The sequence below is a fragment of the Rosa chinensis genome, chromosome 4 (genome assembly GCF_002994745.2).
Source record: "Rosa chinensis cultivar Old Blush chromosome 4, RchiOBHm-V2, whole genome shotgun sequence".
Lineage (NCBI taxonomy): Eukaryota > Viridiplantae > Streptophyta > Magnoliopsida > Rosales > Rosaceae > Rosa > Rosa chinensis.
This window is the reverse complement of record NC_037091.1, coordinates 25,428,215-25,446,435: the sequence shown is the minus strand read 5'-3', so window position 1 is coordinate 25,446,435 and position 18,221 is coordinate 25,428,215. Positions and strand designations below refer to the sequence as shown.

Sequence of the window (18,221 nt, the reverse complement as noted above, 5' to 3'; positions counted from 1 at the left end):
ACGACAACAACCTAGTAGGCTTTCAAAAAAGAAGGATATTTCCTCAATGACTCTCAACTCTGGCTTTAGGGTTTTTGTCAGGAAGAAAGGTTTGGCGATCTGATGCACCACATGCACCCTAATGTCCCCGAATGCCTTGAACAACTTGTCATCCCATTCCAAAAACCTTCATGCAATCGAGCAACGTTTATAATTGTATTCTTTACCTCTAAGGCCGGTGGTATGTTACAAATTTTCACCCAAAAGAACAACTCATCCATTTGGAAGGCAGTGGGGGATTTCAAGCCATCATAATCCTGGATGATAACTGGAGCACGCTAGAAATACCAAGGGTTTCCACCTAGAACCTTATTCATATCCTTGCGCATATCAAACACTATCACAAAGTATGCTTGAAACTTTATTGCCATAAGTGCGATCTGGGTAAAGATCTTCGGTGCAATTTTTGTTCATTATCAACAAGAAAAATTAATATCAAATCATTCTTTTGTTTCTGATGAAATTTCAAGAAGAGGATTCATTAAGATCTGGGCTGTGTTCTAGGTGCAACATCCTCCATATCATGGTTGTGAGTCTAACGTTAGAGATTGATATTGATATGAATTTTAATTTGATTTATTGTTTTCATTCATAAAGATCCAATTACATAATTATCGTTCTCCTTCATGCTCTGCCACTTGAGAATCCAAGTCCTCTGACCATATCAGAGGTTGAATAATTAGAAGAAAATCATAAGAAACTCTCAAGGTGATAACTAATCAAGTTGTCTTCATTTTTCCTTTAGTTTCTGATCATAAAGGCAAAAGTTATTGTCAAACGGATAAGAATTTAAGATTCTTCGCTGGTAACTTATGTGTAATAGTTAGGGGTGTGCAAAACATGGAACAAACCGGCCAAACCGATCAAAACCGACTGATAAATATGGTTTGGTTAAGGTTTTTTAGATTTAAAAATTGAAAGCCAGTTCAATACCGAACCAAACCATTTATGAATTGGGTTGGTTTGGTTTCTCTTTTGCTTAAATCGCGGAACCCGAACTGACCAGTATGTTTGAAATGTAATAAGAAAAAGTTTTAAATTTATATATATATATATATATATATATATATATTCATTTATCCAATTATTCTTAGTAAGTTTTAAATATCCAATTATAACTTTATTCTCAAATGATATACTACCATATCGAATCCAATGCCCAAGGCCTAGAAGTCTAATATATAATCACTACGATTAATTTGATCCTCTCATATCACATATCTCATTCTCTAACCTTTAATACTACCATATTAACTTATTAAGCTAGTATTTATAGCTAAGCCATCAAATAAGTCAATCACTTTGAATCTATTCTAAATTTTGGTTTTTCAATATTGGTTTTGGATTTGATTATTGTATTTTAAATTTACATTACGCATATTTAATATAATTTTTATTATTTAGATTGAATTTTACTAGAAATTTTTTTTCATAAATAGTATGTTAATATAATATAGGTTAAAACTGCCTAACCGACCAAACCAGACTATCTTTAATTGGATTGGATTGGATCTGGTTAAGCTTTTTTTTTTTAATGACCGGTTGTCCAAAATACTTAAACCGATCACTTTAGTATAAAAACGGTTTAGTGTCAAAACTGATCCAACCTAATCCGTGTGCAACCCTAGTAATAGTCAATGCCACGTGGTATGATGGTAGCATGGAAAAATTCTCACTTGGTTTTGTTCTTTTTATTTTTTTTTCCTATTTGACTGATCACTTAATTAAGTTAATTTGTTAACAATTCATGATACCAATTGGCCAAAAATATGACGTCAGTCAGAACGAATATTATGACGTGATCATAAGCTAAAGTTGAAAAATTATCTCTTATGTGTGGCCTCGTGGCTCATGCATGTACTTGTAATATAATTTGAAATGTATGGGTGGACCGTCATCGGAGTCGGAAGAGAAAACGTGTTTAATTTTTTAGTTACAATTTGTGCGTTAGTTTAAGTTTAGCAGCGTCCACTTGATATTGATTTAACTACAAGGAAACCAACCAAAAGGGCCAACTAGGTCTTCTGGTGACTATTGAGTGTTTGGCTTACGTCCTTTTTTTATTTTTATTTTACGAGGTTAGGTGGTTCCAAACTTCCAATTGAATATATAAATTTTTATTACATAATAATTGGTTGTCGATGAGTCCCATTAAAGATTTTCCACTTCTCTATAAATGGATGCTAAAATTTCACTAGATTTTGATCTTTACTCTTTAGAATGCTAAATAATTCTACAACTAATGAAATAATTTAAACTTCGCTAAAGTGTCGACGTCGACGCAACTGAGGCGTTCCAGGTGGCGACGGCGGCGCGCAGCTTGCAAAAGGGAGGCCAGAACCCGACTTGCAACCCCATCGCCGGCGACTCCACCAACTGCAGACCACTCCGTCCGATCCCTGGCGTTCGTCCAGCAAGCCCCTCCGCTTCGTCGCGCCCCGAGCAGAGCTGCAACGTCGACGTCTGCACTGTAAAAACAGTGCGGACGTTCTCTTTGGAACGGCTCCTATATATATATATATATATTTATTTATTTATTTATTTATTTATTTATTTTTTATTTTTTGGGCAGTTGGAACGTTTTAGTCAATCAAGGGTAAAATCCGGGTATATGAAAATTTAACCATAAGACTTGTTTGGTGAATAATATTAATATTGACGAAAACGTTCTGAAACAGTAGATGGAAGTATTGTAGCACACCTCTCTAACACAAAACATCATAGCCAGCCCAGAATTGCAGAGGCTTCACAATGTTTTCATTCCTTTGTCTACATGTGATTCTGATTCTAATTCTAATAAAGCCACAATATTCTAATTCTAAATTTTAAGCTCTAACAACTATGCAACATTTCAGTGCACCCTGATTCGGTCTTCAAAATGAGTGCTGCTGTTCTCAATCTGCGATGAGACTGTAGAGTCAGAGACATTGTCATTGGTACTAAAGTTTATAATTTCACCACAATGATCATTATTACCGTTGCTGACTGGGGTATAGAAATGTGACCATGCTCTTGAGCTATAGCATAGTGTTCCGAAGACCAATCAGGACGACTCCAGAGATAGAGAGGAGGTGGAATCACATTATGCTGGTCTATATGTTTACCATTCACATCAACTGATCCAGGTAGATAAAATGACTGAAACAGATGCCAAGAAGAGGCCATTGTGAAACTTACATGGTAAGATGTAAATTCAGATACTTAAGATTCAGCCACAAAGGGAACTGACATACTGACAAATAAATCTCAGTTTACCTTTCCTGATAGAAGCTGAGAATTCTCCCAAATCAGATCATAAGGTGATGCCTTCTGATCCAGCCTGGTAAAAGATAAGAAGTATATGTGAGCAATCACACCCATAATTTGCATGCATGTGCGTAAGAGAGATCAGATAGAGGAACAACTGCATAGTACCTTTGTGTTTCTGATGGAACAATAAGAATTAGGAGCTTTGGATTAAACCCGAGAGCCTTATCAATGAACTGGTTCGCCCGAGATGCTTTAACTCCAAAAGGAGGGTTCAGCCCCATGATCTGCTCAAGAAACAAACATATAGAATAGTGAAACAATTGCCAAAAGGCTTCAGGGATCCAAATCTATCCTAAAATAGTGAAAACATGGCTCAACGTCTTACCAACCGAGATCCCATGGGTAACTCCTCTCTCTGGACAGTCATCCAATCCTTCTTTTCGAAATTAAAATCATTCTGCCAAATAATAATGTACTTAAAATTATTATTTCTACCCCATTTTGTTTGTTTAATGAGCATGCTAATCAGCAGACACACACAAATAACAGTCAACAACTTGACATAAATACAAGGAAAATAGAGAAAGGTTAACCACAAAGAAGACAAAAATTCCAGATAGAATTTACGAAGCAAGATGGCAATTATAAGAATCAAAGAACCAGGACGAAAAATCGAGTTCTAGTTGTCCCAAGCCCATATCAGGTCTGCTATGAGTGACCAATTTAAAACATACAATACCCAGCTTAAATCACTTCTGTATATAACAAACTGTCACTAAAACCTCGTCTAAAAGGTATAAGCAACCACATCCTGCTGTTAAATCTGTGGGGCTTTTCAAAAGTAAAAATGTTTGGTCAAACACTGAATGGAGGGGTAGAGAAAAAGGGAAGGATAATTGGCCCATCTCTTGTTTAGTATGAGAAGAGGAAAAGTGGAGGAAAGCTGACCTCTCTAAGGCCCACCATATCAATGAGCCAAGTAACTGACAGATTTGAACTGAATATCAGATAAAAATAAAAATCAGTCCAAAAAAAAAAAATAATTGTCCGCATGTGTAGCTATTTTAGCAGTAGCTATATGCAATATTTTGCAAGAAGTGTGAGTATAAGAGCAATGGCAGAAGCAACCACCAAAATTGGAAACTATAGAGCTATAAAGTACAGAAATTTCAAAAACTAGAGATCTGGTGGATCGGCCACTTCGATATGCCAGTACTCCCTGACACTTCTGAGAACCATATCTAATACTTCAGATCTGTGTTGACTTTTTGACAACTTTGACTCTATGATACCTATGACTGTTCTTCTCTGCACTCACTTTGGGCTTTTTTACCCACATAACCAATGTGTAAACAAAACTCAAAGTTTTACTTTGCAGTTTTTGTTTAATGAAAGCTAGGATCTATAAGAAAAACAAAATCTAGTCAATATGAAAAGAAAAGGCAAAGACTCGACATACGAAAGGAGAAGCTCTTCATCTCTAGTTCTCTACTTCTCTTGTGATGCAACAGCAAGGGGTTAAAGGAGATTTTTTGTTTGCAACCCATTGAAGAGCAATGCCTATGGTTGCAGCCTTGCATCCAATATATATTAAGTTCTCAAACTCAGCTCTTAAGAAAGGCATATTTTTTGTTTGCAACCCACAGAAGAGCAATGCCTATGGTTGCAGCCTTGCATCCAATATATATTAAGTTCTCAAACTCAGCTCTTAAAAAAGGCATATATTGCATGTATAGGGCCCTTCCACGAAGTGATCTTTTTTTTTTTTGACCAATTTAAGGAATCCTTTATGGGACCCATTTTTTGATCATTGGCAAATCAACCATTAGATTTTTAGTTCTCCATGAGTAGATCACTTATGCACTTCTGCAGATTTCAGCCAAATTGATTATTGTTAAGGTGTCAAACTAAATCAAATCAATGGACAAACCAAATCTGTCCAACTTGAGCAATTTGTGTTCATAATGGTAAATGGAGTATATCTCTTTTGCAAATTTCAGCCAAATTGATAATCGTTAAGGAATTCATAATTGTGATTTATCATTATGAACACAAATTGCTCAGGTTGGACCGATTTGGTTCAACCGTTGATTTAATCTAGTTTGGTACCTTAACGATTATCAATTTGGCTGAAAAATTTGAACAAGTGATTTACTCATGTAAACCTAAAAACTAAATGGTCGAGATGCTGATATGTGATAAAAAAAAATAGACCCCACAAGCGAGGGATCTTTTTTTTGGGCGATTTTATTACATGTTATCAGGATATATATACACACACACACACATACACATAGAGTCCGGTTCTGAAGAGGACGTCCGCACTTTAGCCGCAGCTAAGGCATTTCAGATGGCGCGCGGCTTGCAGGAGGGAGGCCGGAGGCATCTCGGACGGTTCTGGGCAGCGTTCGAGGTCAGAGGAGGTCGGGGTTGCAGGTTCTGGGCAGCAACCCGACCTGCAATTGCAGGTTTTCTGCAGCGAGCTGCAACCCTGTCGCCGGCGACTCCACTGACTGCAGACCGCTCCGTCCGACCCCTGCCGTCCGTCCGCCCGCCAAGCCCCGCCGCTCCGTCGAACCCTGAACTGAGCTGCAGTGGCGACGTCCGCACTATAGCAACAGTGCGGACTTCCTCTTCAAAACATTTTCATATATATATATATATATATATATATATCCACATGGACATATTCTTACCCGTATCAAGTTACTGTATCTGTATCCATGCTTCAAAGGTAGGCAGCTGTTAGGGGACTCAGAAGTGGAATTTTACTGCTCCCCGACCAATGTAATTGTATCCAAAAGAATAGATCATCTTATACACACTATATCATAAAATCCGACTGCCTTAAAAACTCAGTAATGCGGGCAGGTGATCTATGACGCAATGATGTTTACAGATGCAGTAATAATATGATATATGTGATTCGGCATTATAGAAATCGATAATAATAAGCATTACCTTAGCTTGAAAAAGGTCATAGTTCTTGTAGTAGCAATTCTTTCCCGTCTCTTCAAGCTTTTTTTTCATAATGACACTGAAGTCATTAGCACCACAGCAAAAGTCCACAATCTGCATATTGGGATCAGAAAATAATTGGGTGTTTAAACTCAGATGTTGGAAACAACTATTTATGCTACATAATGTATACATATAAATACTTAGAACTCCAGCAAATATAAAAACTAGCTTAAGCTCACATCCAAAAGTAACATCCCGTCTATTTTGACTTTAGAACTCAAAACAAAGAAACATTTGCGCATATAATAACTACTCGAAACACTGAAAGTTTTGTCCAAATATATCTTGCTTGCGATTTTTGTTGCAATCAGTACTAAGAGCACAATCAACTGTGCAAGTCATAGTGATGCTCATAAGTTATCAGGATAGCTTTCCTAAAAATACTGTACTTTCTATAGGAAATCTGCTTTAAAAGCAATGGACGAAAGTAACTAATTGGTTTCTATCGCCCAGTACTTAAAAAACAAAAAATAAAGAATTTCAGAAATGATTCAAAGATTGCAATTTAATGCAAGAAAATTTATATATTATGACTGTTGAAAGCTTAGAAAGTTATAACATGAGGTATACACAGAATACTAAAAACACTATGATTTATAAATAATAGCCTAAAGCTCAGAAGCCAAAAGTAACATCCCCACCTACTGCTTTTTGGGGGTGCTTCTTTCATTGATCTTTAACATAATTGTATCCCCATTACTCCCCATGAAGACAGAGAAGCGCATTGTGCTCCTTGCTTACTATAGGGTTCATTGTGCAAGTGACTAACCAAATCAAACGCAAGTGGGTATAAAGCTTTATGTGTGAAACATATAAAGCTTCATAATTCACACTGCATATTTGCTTTAATCAATAGTCAGAATGCCAGTATAGAGTAACAGTTTTACAAATCTATGCATCTTGTTTTGGTTTTGACTTAAGAGTATCTAAGGCGATCCAGAACCTTTTTAAATAGGGTAAGCTTATTTATCAGGAAAACATGTAAGAGTAATATTTCCAATTAACTCAAAGCTATCACCAACAATATCTCGCATATATACTGCACACATATATACCAAAATACTTAAAGTAGTTCCCAAAAATAGCATATACATTCTTACCATATCTCCGGTCTTCACATACCAGTGGAGCTTATCTACAATCTGCATATTCACAGGACCCCTTTACCATTCTCGAAGGTTTCACATAAGTAATTATACAGGTTCAATGTAATAGAGGGATAAGACTACAAAGGACAAATAAATGGTAAAAACTCTGTGAAAGACGGAGGCAAAAACCAAATAACGGTATGCCATTGTTTCAACTGAAAAAAAAAATATGGGAAAGGGGGAATAGTATAAATTCCAAACCCCCACTACCTAGATTCACTTTGCAACTAGATTTCCAAAGCCTGTATCACCATATTGATTTTTCTCGTAATGGCAGCGATAATGAGTTACAATGGTATATCCAGTGGCGGAGCCAGAAAATGATCTCAACTGGGGCACTCGAAAGTATAAAAAAAAAAAAACAAATAAACTTAAACTTAAAATATATCAAAATTGTAATAAGAATAATAATTAGAATAAGGTTAGGGAAAGATCAATATCTATTTTTGTGCTAAAAAAGGTCAATATTTTTTTTAAATTACATATTTTATTAATAAAAATTATAAGTTTTAGATTTTAGACAATTTTTCATGATGGAAATAGAATCTTTGAACTTTGAAACTATATGAAAGAATACTATTAATGTTTTTTTTTTTCTTCTGAGAAGAAATACTAGTATTAATGTTAGAAAAAAGAAAGAAATAATAAAAAAGAAAATATTAGCACATTGCTGAGAAGAAAAAATAGTATTAATGTAAAAAAAGAAAAGGAAAAAAAATTAAGCACATTGCTGTTACCAGTAATCGAACCAGTGACTAGCCAAAACTCATTCATCTGTCTCAACCACCAAGGCAAGGCAGACCTCAGTTATAATATGCAACCAGATTATATATATTTCAAACCTCACTGGGGCATGGGACCCACTGTGCCCCAACGTGGCTCCGCCCCTGGGTATATCATCGCATTATAGCATTATACAACAGACAATTGGAATTCCATATATGGAAAAGTAACCGTACTTGTGAAACATGAGTGAAAATGAAAATTTGTACTTAATTAAGGATGATCAAAAGCTTAGAATTACGCTTCAATCATTTGGTTTTTAGTTATGCCAGGTACAATTTAGGTGAACTAGCTTTATCTATAACAGTTTATAGTTTTAAACATCTCCTGCCCACTGAGCATACTAAATTGCAATCAAAAGAAGTGAGAGGAACATAGTTTATAAACGCAATTTCAAAGAATGTATATACTGTTTTGAAATATACAGTGTAACATAGTTTTGAAATAGCTTATAATTGAACATAAGTAGAATACATGTTCTAGTTTCGATAAAAATAGAAAGAAAAAAACTAATAAATAAATTACCTGTTTTAGTTTCTCCACGTTCGTAAAATGACGACCAAAGGATGTGTAGCGCATGCCATGAAGGAAAGGACCGAGATAAACATTCATCTTTGTCTGCATCAACTTAGATATATAAAATTAGGCAAACAATGAAACATAATCGTTTTACAACTATGAACCTTTGCTAAAAAAGTCAAACGCAAGTGAAAGAAGGTAGCAACAGAAAATCAAAATCAAAACACTAGCAAATATTAGACACTCACCTAGTCACATACAGGCACCCCTACCCCCACCCGCAAATACACCAACAAAAACAATTAACATTTCACTGACATTTAGAGGTGTTTAGTTAGCATGTTAGTTTTTGCTTTCAGTGTCTCCCAGTGCAGATAAAATGACTAAATAGTACATTTCATCATAAACTGTTGACAAAAATGATAAACCAACTCAGCATACTTCTAGTACCTCAGAGACATTGGAGCATTCCCTGGTCCTATAACCGAGGCATAATCCTTGACATAACAACTAAAAGTAGGCAACAGCATGATATACTTAAGTCTAGTATATCAGGCACATGGAAAGCATTAACAGAAGATCTAGAAACTAAAGCAAAGAATATAAAGATAAGCAGTGTTTGCCCAAGCACTAAAGTTGGATTGAGATACACTATAGAAAAAACAAAACAAGAATAATCATCCACCTTCCATCTAAATATCTGTTTAAGAACCTCAGGCCCACAAACAGCTTCTGCATCTTTGGTACTGCACCCTTCATCTAGTTTTCTCAATGCTGTTCTAGCGGCCTAAATATGCAGAAATGACGATACAAAATCAATAATAAGAAACTTTCAAAATAACATATTTAGAGAATAAAACCCCACTTAAAAATTTCATTCCACATACCTCAATCGAGACTTCCACCTTTCCCAATGACATTTTCGTGTCCACAACATTTTTGATGGAGTAAGTATGAGATGGAACTGGGTACTTCCTTAATATATCTTTCAAGGTTATTGAAGATGCAGCCTTCTCCATTAAGCCCAATATTCTGAATTGCAAGAAACTTACCTCAGAACCAGACAGCGCGTGATAATTAATCATCAAATTAGGATTTCTATTGTCCATAAACCCCATTTATATCCAAAAAGACTGTCCGATGAAACTGTACGAAAGTTCAGGTAGAAGTAAACCAGAGTTACCTCCTTTTTGTATCTGTATTAGGTGCATCCAAATTTCCACGCTTTCTAGCAAAAGATGGTTTCTCCTTCTGTTTGAATTCTGTGTTTGCAGTTCTTTCTCTGTATGATTCTTCCAATGAAGGATTTATCATCATAGACGCAACTTGCTTTCTGTCTACAATAGACTGTGGTGTCAGTTTCCTCTTCTCTTTAACAGCAGGAAATTTTATGTGGTCCCTTACAAAAAGTTTAGTTGTTTTATCTTCCTCGTGTTTTCTGATCAGAAGAAAATGCAAAAGAATTCAGAAAGATACAGCCAACAAAATGATAGACAAAAGCAGCTCATTAAAGAAATAATTCTTACATGCAATATATTAGTATACGGTTAGGCATTATTCCGTCCCAAGCTCTTGTTACTAATTTTCCTTCACCACATGTTCCTTCGTCTTCAAAAGGAATAAAACTGAAAGAAGCAATTCAAGCATCAAACATCTTGACACGACAGATAAAGGACCATGATCTCAAGACTGAATGTTGACAAAAAAAAAGAAGAAGGAAAAAGACCTTGGCAGGCATTTCCTGTGGTATGACTTGGGACAGAGCATGCACACAGCAAATTGTAAACCGTGATCCTTAATATTTTCTCCTTGTTTACAAACGCGGCACTTATGAACTGGACATGTAAAAGATTCTCCCATTGTAATCTTTTTCTCAAGTTCTTCAGCAGGAACTCCATTATCTTGAGAAAGTTCTTTTGCAACACAATGTGGATGGTAGAATTGACCACATACCGGAGAAACACAGGGAACAACCTAAAAGAAATTGAAAAGACTGCTTAATGTCACCGAAAGATATAAACTACAAGTCTACAATATTATTAATGATAATAAAAGATGAAAAAAGAAGAAAGCATTACTCTGATCAGATCGGACTGATATAAAAGGAAAGTTAACAACTTTTGCAAAATAAAAGACAATAACAGAAACATGAAAAAGTTCAGATCTTTTACAGAAGCAGAAATCCAAATATTTTGGTAAAACAAAATTTAATCAGGGAAATAAATGCGTAATGTACGCTTGAATGACGGAAAGGTATGTACTGGAATTTCACAAGCAGCGGTGCATTGCGTTAAAACAATGATATACTAAATATAATAGGAATGCCAACCAAAAACAAGGCCAAAGAGATTAACAGGGCACTAAAAGCACAACAAGATGTAGGTCATACAAAAACCAACACCACAATAAGTAGAACAAAAACAAGCAGAATAGATTTCTAATCAAAGAGGCCTTGCAATATAATTTTTAGTAAAACCCAATACTTCAAAATGATTCGTAGTGACAGACTCTTCTGTCATCAGTTTGCATATTTCTGAATAACCCATCATGTCGATGAAATAAGCCTTATAACCCCTCCCCAGTCCCCTCAATGAGATAACAAACAAAGAAAAACAGAACTGTACTGAGAGATATTTCTTTAATTAGTACTAAAATTAATCAGGTGGCACTTCACACTATATACACAGTTATCCAAAGTCAATATACCACCATTTAAATAATAGATCAGTGTTGTAATCTCATACCTCAGCAGCACCTGAAGATTTGTCTGAAGATCCCAACTCTCCACAAACAAAGCACTGGTGTTGTTTGTATTTGCAGTTCTGGCATAAGAAATTAGGCATTGCCTACCAAATTTAAAACAAAACATTAATATACCCATATAATGTGTAAAGAAAGAGGATTGGCAAAGTAATATACAAAAGGAGCATATATCTGTGTGTGTGTGAGAGACAAGTAGTCATGATGATGATGATAACAAAAATATGCAAAGAAAAAGTAAAGAAAGATGATTGGCAAAGTATTATACAACAGGAGCATACATCTACTGCATCCTTCGTAAAGCCAAGAGATACGCAACCAGAGTCCTGACCAGTCTCTGGAGTTGCATGAAATGACCTTAGGCACCTCCCTTCACAACTGTATGAGAGCACAAATAGCATTCATACCACATATCCTAGAGCATACTGATAATTGAAAATTTCTGGGAATGCCATAATCATCATGAAAATTAGATGACACGAGATATTACCACAAGAGGTCACCGCCATCATGACACAAAGCGCAGACATAGCCAAACATATAATCAATGTCAATGAACTCATCTTCAGCATCATCAATCGTATCATCAACCACAGATTTGAGCCTTTTAGTAACTTGAATGTCCTGAAATTCGAAAGATTCATTGGCTACATAAATTCTAACTTGAAAACTCAAATCTTAGACTGTAGTGTACCCTCAGAAAAAGAAAAAAGAAAAAATAGTCAATTGTGGCAGTCTTATACAATACATTTATTAATACAAGGGCTAAATGCAATCTATTCCAAACAACAATTTGGTGTCAGTGCTGTCATTTTTTCCCATCATCCCCTAGAAGTGTTTCAATTTTCAGTTGATTGAGACAGCTGTTGAGCGCCGCTTATTTACTGAGGAGGGAAGGCAGAGTGGATATCTTGAAACATTTAAGATTTACTAAAAATGGATAAATAAAAAAAATGCAAATTTTTGGCTTTTATTAAAACATCCAACCCAACCCATTTCAAAGAACACAAAACCCAGAAGGAAAAAACATAACAACTTTTTAGGAAACAATAAAATCAGAGATGGAAAAAACCCAGAAGGAAAAAAACATAACTGATAACAACTTAATTCTAAAATAACTTGTAGATTTACTTGCTCTTCCTAAATTAAGCAAACTTCATTTTCCACAAACCAGTCTAACATGAGAACTTGGGCAACTTGCAAATTGATCCTCTGTTGGCTGAGCAAGGTACCAAAAATAACAAACAACAAGAAATTGGAAGTATAGGAATATTACGTCAGCGTCGTCGGGAGAGAGCTCGCCTTCTTCTCTGATTCCGGGGCTGTTGTTGGCAGCCTCCATTTGGTCTGAGGAAGTCTAGTCTAAGCTCACAGAAATTGATCCAGGGGCACAAATGAAATGAAGAGACAAAACGTACTTTGCATGTCCCTCCCTCTTTAAATTTTATATTTATATAATTAGCGTTAACAAACCGATCTAATATAATAATAGCATAATACTAGCAAGCCCACTCATTATGTGCGTGGAGAGAAATTAAAGATAGTAGAAAAATTTCCCGTACAATTACCATTTTTTATGTTTTTTATAATTTATCATATTATCCTTATTAATTAATTATATTTCATAGTTTTTTAATATATAAAGGTTAAATTTGTAAAAAAAATCAGTTTTGAAGAATAAACTCTCTTCTCTTAATAATAGTATCTCTTCTCTTCATATAGTATATAGGTGGATACAATTTTATAAGAAGAGGGTATAACAACGATATATTTATATAATAATTCGTTAAAATGAGGTTCATTCTTCATTTTCCCACTTTTCTATTTATGATTTAAATCGTTGGATTTGGATTTAGCCCTAAAAGCGAAATCAGCAATAATCTTCAATTTCTAACAAGTAACATATGTTTCTGTTACCTTTTACGAAACCTATACTTCTGCAAGTTCTAAAAACGTGAATGTGGCTTGAATCTGCACACAAGGAATAAACCTCGACTCTACACTCGAGGAATAAACCTCCACAAGTCGAGACTAAAAGTCACATGTACCATTTATAAATTCCATTAGCTTATTGGCTTTATGATTAGAGTGCAAACTACTTGTCTAATCAAAATTTGTATTTTGGCTAATTAATGATATTTTGGATATCAACAGCATGACATGAGTACGTGCGTCTTAAATCAGTTGGATTGAACAAATCCACTAAAGAGTTTTTGACAGAAATACTCCAAAATTACTTTGGATAAATGAACAAATTCAATGACAAGTTGTTGTCCTTAATCAGCTAGCAAAGGTGAGAATTTTATCTGCAGCAAAAATGGGATTTCTGTCGTGCCGAAAATGTACGAGGATTTATGGCTGGGATATCTCTCATAATGGGGGGTTTTCAAGATGAAAGGAAAACTCAACTAATGACTTCTCAGATTACAATTTAGAAAGACAAGATCAGCTGCGACATGCATCCCCTCATTTTCTTACTACAGATTTGTAGCAATGTGCTTAATTGTTGGAGGTTCTATCTCTATTCTCGTGTCTAAAACAAATCTGGATGAATATGTAAAAAGTATGGCATCTACATTTCTTTTTCGCGTCCACCTTCCAAAACGCTGAAACAGTAATATAAACTCCCTGTACTCATACTAGCAGTACAGACAATCCATAGTCACATTTTTCCTGGGTCTGAACTCTGAAGAAACTGTATCTGATTTCAAGAGAACTCATTTGAATGTAGATCATCTATTTCTTGACTTGACAAACTGGCCTCTTGAAGCCTTCTTCTCCATCTTTTCCCTCTTCTTCCGAGTCTTTTCATCCTCTATGCCTCCCTAATACATGAGCATACCAAGTCATACAGAGAATAGCAAATCTATGTAGTATATTGTTATCTAAATACAGAAGTATGAGAAATTACCTCTGAACCTTGTGACATAAATCCTTTAATGAAACCAAATGATTTGTATCCTCCAAAAGCTGGTATCTGGAAACCACAAAGTCTATCCTAAGAAACTATTCTGAAATTCCTTACATAAAATATAATAATAAATAAATAAATAAATAACCCACATCCTATAGGCAATTAAGCATCCTATCCTTAAATGTTCATATTTTGTCGTCATATCCGTAAGAGTATATCCTTTCTAACCATGAGAATGGGGACACCTTCTAAACCCATCAGATGAATGTCTTACAACAGTGTTGTTAAGGACAAATACAAAGGCACTTATCCAACACATTGCCACCCTCACCCCACAAGAAATATAAATGTAGTAACAAAGACCAGTTTGGGTGGGCTAATTTAACCCCAAAAGCCACAAGAGACAGTGCAGCATGGAAGCTATGATCAATTGAACCAAGTAATTTTCTCTCAAGTTGAAGCTAGTTAATGCAGCAGCTACAACTTGGTTAGAAAAGAAGTATCCTCTATGGAAGCCTAAGACTAAGTCAAGCCTTTTTTGGTCCAGAGGAAAGTCTCCGGGGTAGTTTAAGGGTCTTGCAAGAGTCATTTTTCAGTTTTATGGAGTATATATGAGTCTAGTGCTTTCAAGAGTATACTTGAGTCTTAGGGTGAGTATTCAAGGGTCTTGAGTGTGTCTTTATGTCTATTTATGTCTTTAAGTTCACAGGTCTTGTTATTAATAAGTCTATAATTGAATCTTCTGGTGTTCCAGGAGTCTAAGGCTTGTGTATTTTAAGCCTATAAATATGACTACCTATTATAGACCCAAATCAGATTGGAATGAAATAAACTCAAGTTTTATTGAAGGCTTGGTGCCTGAGTTCTCTCCCCTAACCTCCCTCATTTTATTTTGCCCTTCTACAGCTAACAAAACCCTCCATTTCTTCTAAAACCTTTCTGCTTTCTTAATCTCTCGACATTCCCCAACCCTCCATAATCATACTCTCACCAACTGTTGCTCTGTTCTGCATCACTAGTATAGCAACTACTTTCTATTATTCATGATCTTTACCAAGAAGCTTGTAGATCACATCAATGCTAATGTGTGCGCCTCTATGAAAAACATACAAGCACAATTGTATCAAAGGCATGTGAGTGCATGATTACAAGCAAAATGTTTAATAAGATCTTACCACCAGATATGTGTACCAAAATTTTCCAGAGATTATGGACATGACTTGCACGAAGCTTGTAATGTAGATTACGTCATGTAAATAGCTGAAAAGCATGACAAACCGAGAGTCAAGATTTTACAGTAAACCAAAAGGGTGTGTGCATAACGCAGCGTGCTTGCTTGCACTTTGATGTGTACATGTAAGTTGGCTATCTAACCCAATAAACCTGGTATTGCTAACACACAAATACATGTTACATATCTAAAGCATGTTGAATTGCTACTTGTTACATGGTTGATCAACTTAGACCGTCTACTTATTTATTTGATATCTGCAAGCAGAAACACTGTATCCCAATTGTTGCCAGACTAGAAAGCCTATAACTTCTAATTAAGAGCTATGTGCTTTCAACGTTAAATGCAAATTACCTTTTCATTTTGACCATTTAATATATCATAATTTAATTAAGAATACCAAGAGAGAACATCTTAACACATTGGTAATAAGAATATGCTTAATAAGCCTCCGAAATCCTTATGCTTGGATGTAGCATTCTTTGCAAACAGGAAAAGAAAAATAAAAATAATAAAACAAATGAACAATAAACAAAAATCTTTTCAGTAGTAAGAAAATCACTTATGGTAAGAACATACCCACACACTCCACCAGTAGTCATATCAAATCCACCATCCAGAAGTTCCCCATTATCAGCATAAGTAGGATTTGCCATTTGGGCAAGTTGTTGATAGGGAATGTAATATGCTACAGATGTCAGTAGCAAAGCAACCCAGTTTTTCCATGTAAAAGTAGAATGGAAGATCAGCATCCTTACCACCACATAAATCACCTGCATCACGTCATCAACCCATTCAACAACACTCTTCACAACTAAAGATCTAACAGATATCATCAATATCAACTATAGTCAACCAAGCATACATTGCAGGCCACAATCAAGCGACGGATATTCGCCATGTGCCGGGCATTCTCTTCCTTGCGCTTCTTCGCACCTTGATTTGCCATCTCTCTTGCACCCCTCTATAGGGCTGTGACCCTAGCCACTATATATTACAAATGAAGTGAAACAATCAGAGTAAGAAACTACAAAAATAGCCGAAACTAAAGATGGAAGCTAGAACTTAATCGAATTCAAATGAAAGGGATTAACGGTGTTTGGCTCCGGATTGCACCAAAGAAAAAACATTAAAAGTAATCAGATTGAGAATCGAAACCCAAAGTAATCAGATAAAAACCCAAACTTTGTTGGCCACATTCAGGAAAAAAAAAAAATTTGAAGTACCTAAATTGGAGCCTTGCTGGTGTGCGATGAAGGTCGGCGGCGCCTGGGCGGGGACGACAGGAGAGCTGAGAGTCGGGGAGGAGTGGGTAACGATTTAGCACGGCAAGACTGCACGCTTGGATTGTTGAGGAACTGGAGTGCTACGCACTCAGCCATGTGTCAGTTTTTCATTTGGCAAAAGATTAAAAGCAACCAACACATTGTCTCTCCTCTTGTGCATAATTTCTCTGTCTGTTTTATCTTTTTTGCCTTTTCTGTTTAGTTTTTATGCTTTTATTTGTTTGAGCTCGATAATACCACAGCCACTGCCGTGTACATTAATCTTAGAATTATTAGAGGATGTAGAGTCTGGATGGAGAATTTATTCTTGATGCTCAAAAGAAAATACGAAAAAACAAAGAGCCCTCCGTATAGTTTTTCTTCTCCGTCCAGCGGCACGTCTCAGCGAAGTCGTCGTCGGACGGGACGTGTTTGTTGGCGCCTTGTTTGGCTGCTATGTTGGTCTTTGTTGAGATTATGAGTCTGACATCCGTGCTAAGGATGAGGAAGGAAGGTTGTGATGGCCAGCAGTGCTTTCAGGATCAGAGGTGTTGGACGGGTTTGAAGGGAGAGAGCGGTCGGCCGGCGCTGGTAAACAGTGCGGGGATTAGGATCGGGGGTCTGCGCGGCGATGGGATTCGTAGTGTGAGGATCCGATCGAAGATCGACCTTCTCTGGGTTGTTGGAGATCGAACTGATCTTAGCAGATCGGCGGTGTCTAACCCCGATCCGATCTGGTATGTGGCTATTTGGGGTCGTCAGCTCTGGCCAAGCGAGGGTTTTGCCGCTGAAAGTGGTGTTGCAACGGTGTGGAGTGTCCAACGGCACATGTGGCCGGATGTGGGTAGCGGTGCGGCAGCAAGGAGAAGGCCGGATCGTTTCTGGGCTTGGCAGGCCTCCCTCACATTCTTGGACAGAACATGGGCCTGGAATCTGGATTTGGGCCCTATTTGGGCAGCTTGGTTTTTTATTTTCAGTTATTTTGTTGTTTCAATGGTAATTTATTTTCTGTTTTCAATAAATCCCGACCACTTTGTGGTTCGGAGGTGTGGGCGTTGTCCCAGTCTGCGCACATTGCGTGCCATGTCTGCTATAGGTAGGCGGCGAGTTCCTTGCTTTGTCAAATGGTCGCAGCCTCCTAGTGGCAGAATGAAACCAAATGCTATCAGAGCATTTTTCCAGTGGCAATATAGTGGGAAAGCCGATAGTAGTAGTAATTTATGGCTCCGCGTGAGCATTGTCTTTCCGCTATGTCACCATATTTGTAAAGCGAATAGAGTAGCCTATAGAGC

The 18,221-nt window shown here is 36.5% G+C and overlaps 2 protein-coding genes across 7 annotated transcripts; both read right to left on the bottom strand.

Annotated features, from left to right (window-relative positions):
- Positions 1 to 2,657: 2,657 nt before the first annotated feature.
- Positions 2,658 to 12,943, bottom strand: LOC112200696 (protein ENHANCED DOWNY MILDEW 2). 5 transcript variants are annotated; one of them, XM_024341704.2, is made up of 17 exons: positions 12,796 to 12,943; positions 12,010 to 12,143; positions 11,801 to 11,897; positions 11,504 to 11,605; positions 10,486 to 10,733; positions 10,286 to 10,384; positions 9,943 to 10,197; positions 9,647 to 9,857; positions 9,445 to 9,546; positions 8,766 to 8,858; positions 7,410 to 7,451; positions 6,250 to 6,360; positions 3,674 to 3,745; positions 3,454 to 3,572; positions 3,295 to 3,358; positions 3,016 to 3,177; positions 2,658 to 2,938 (listed from the first exon to the last, which is right to left on the bottom strand). In XM_024341704.2, exons 1-17 carry the CDS (start codon positions 12,859 to 12,861, stop codon positions 2,891 to 2,893), a joined length of 2,025 nt encoding a protein of 674 aa, XP_024197472.1. In that variant the 5' UTR covers positions 12,862 to 12,943; the 3' UTR covers positions 2,658 to 2,890. The 5 variants fall into 5 exon arrangements, with proteins under 5 accessions (XP_024197472.1, XP_040375053.1, XP_040375054.1 ...); XM_040519119.1 differs by having other exon boundaries at positions 9,647 to 9,791; XM_040519120.1 differs by lacking the exons at positions 11,801 to 11,897; positions 12,796 to 12,943 and having other exon boundaries at positions 12,010 to 12,144.
- An 804-nt stretch (positions 12,944 to 13,747) lies between these two features.
- On the bottom strand, positions 13,748 to 17,079 carry LOC112196028 (transmembrane protein 208 homolog). Of its 2 annotated transcripts, none has more exons than XM_024336295.2 (6): positions 16,891 to 17,079; positions 16,530 to 16,651; positions 16,244 to 16,437; positions 15,609 to 15,693; positions 14,431 to 14,496; positions 13,748 to 14,344 (listed from the first exon to the last, which is right to left on the bottom strand). In XM_024336295.2, exons 2-6 carry the CDS (start codon positions 16,611 to 16,613, stop codon positions 14,252 to 14,254), a joined length of 522 nt encoding a protein of 173 aa, XP_024192063.1. In that variant the 5' UTR covers positions 16,614 to 16,651; positions 16,891 to 17,079; the 3' UTR covers positions 13,748 to 14,251. The 2 variants fall into 2 exon arrangements, with proteins under 2 accessions (XP_024192063.1, XP_024192062.1); XM_024336294.2 differs by having other exon boundaries at positions 16,530 to 16,644.
- Positions 17,080 to 18,221: the final 1,142 nt, after the last annotated feature.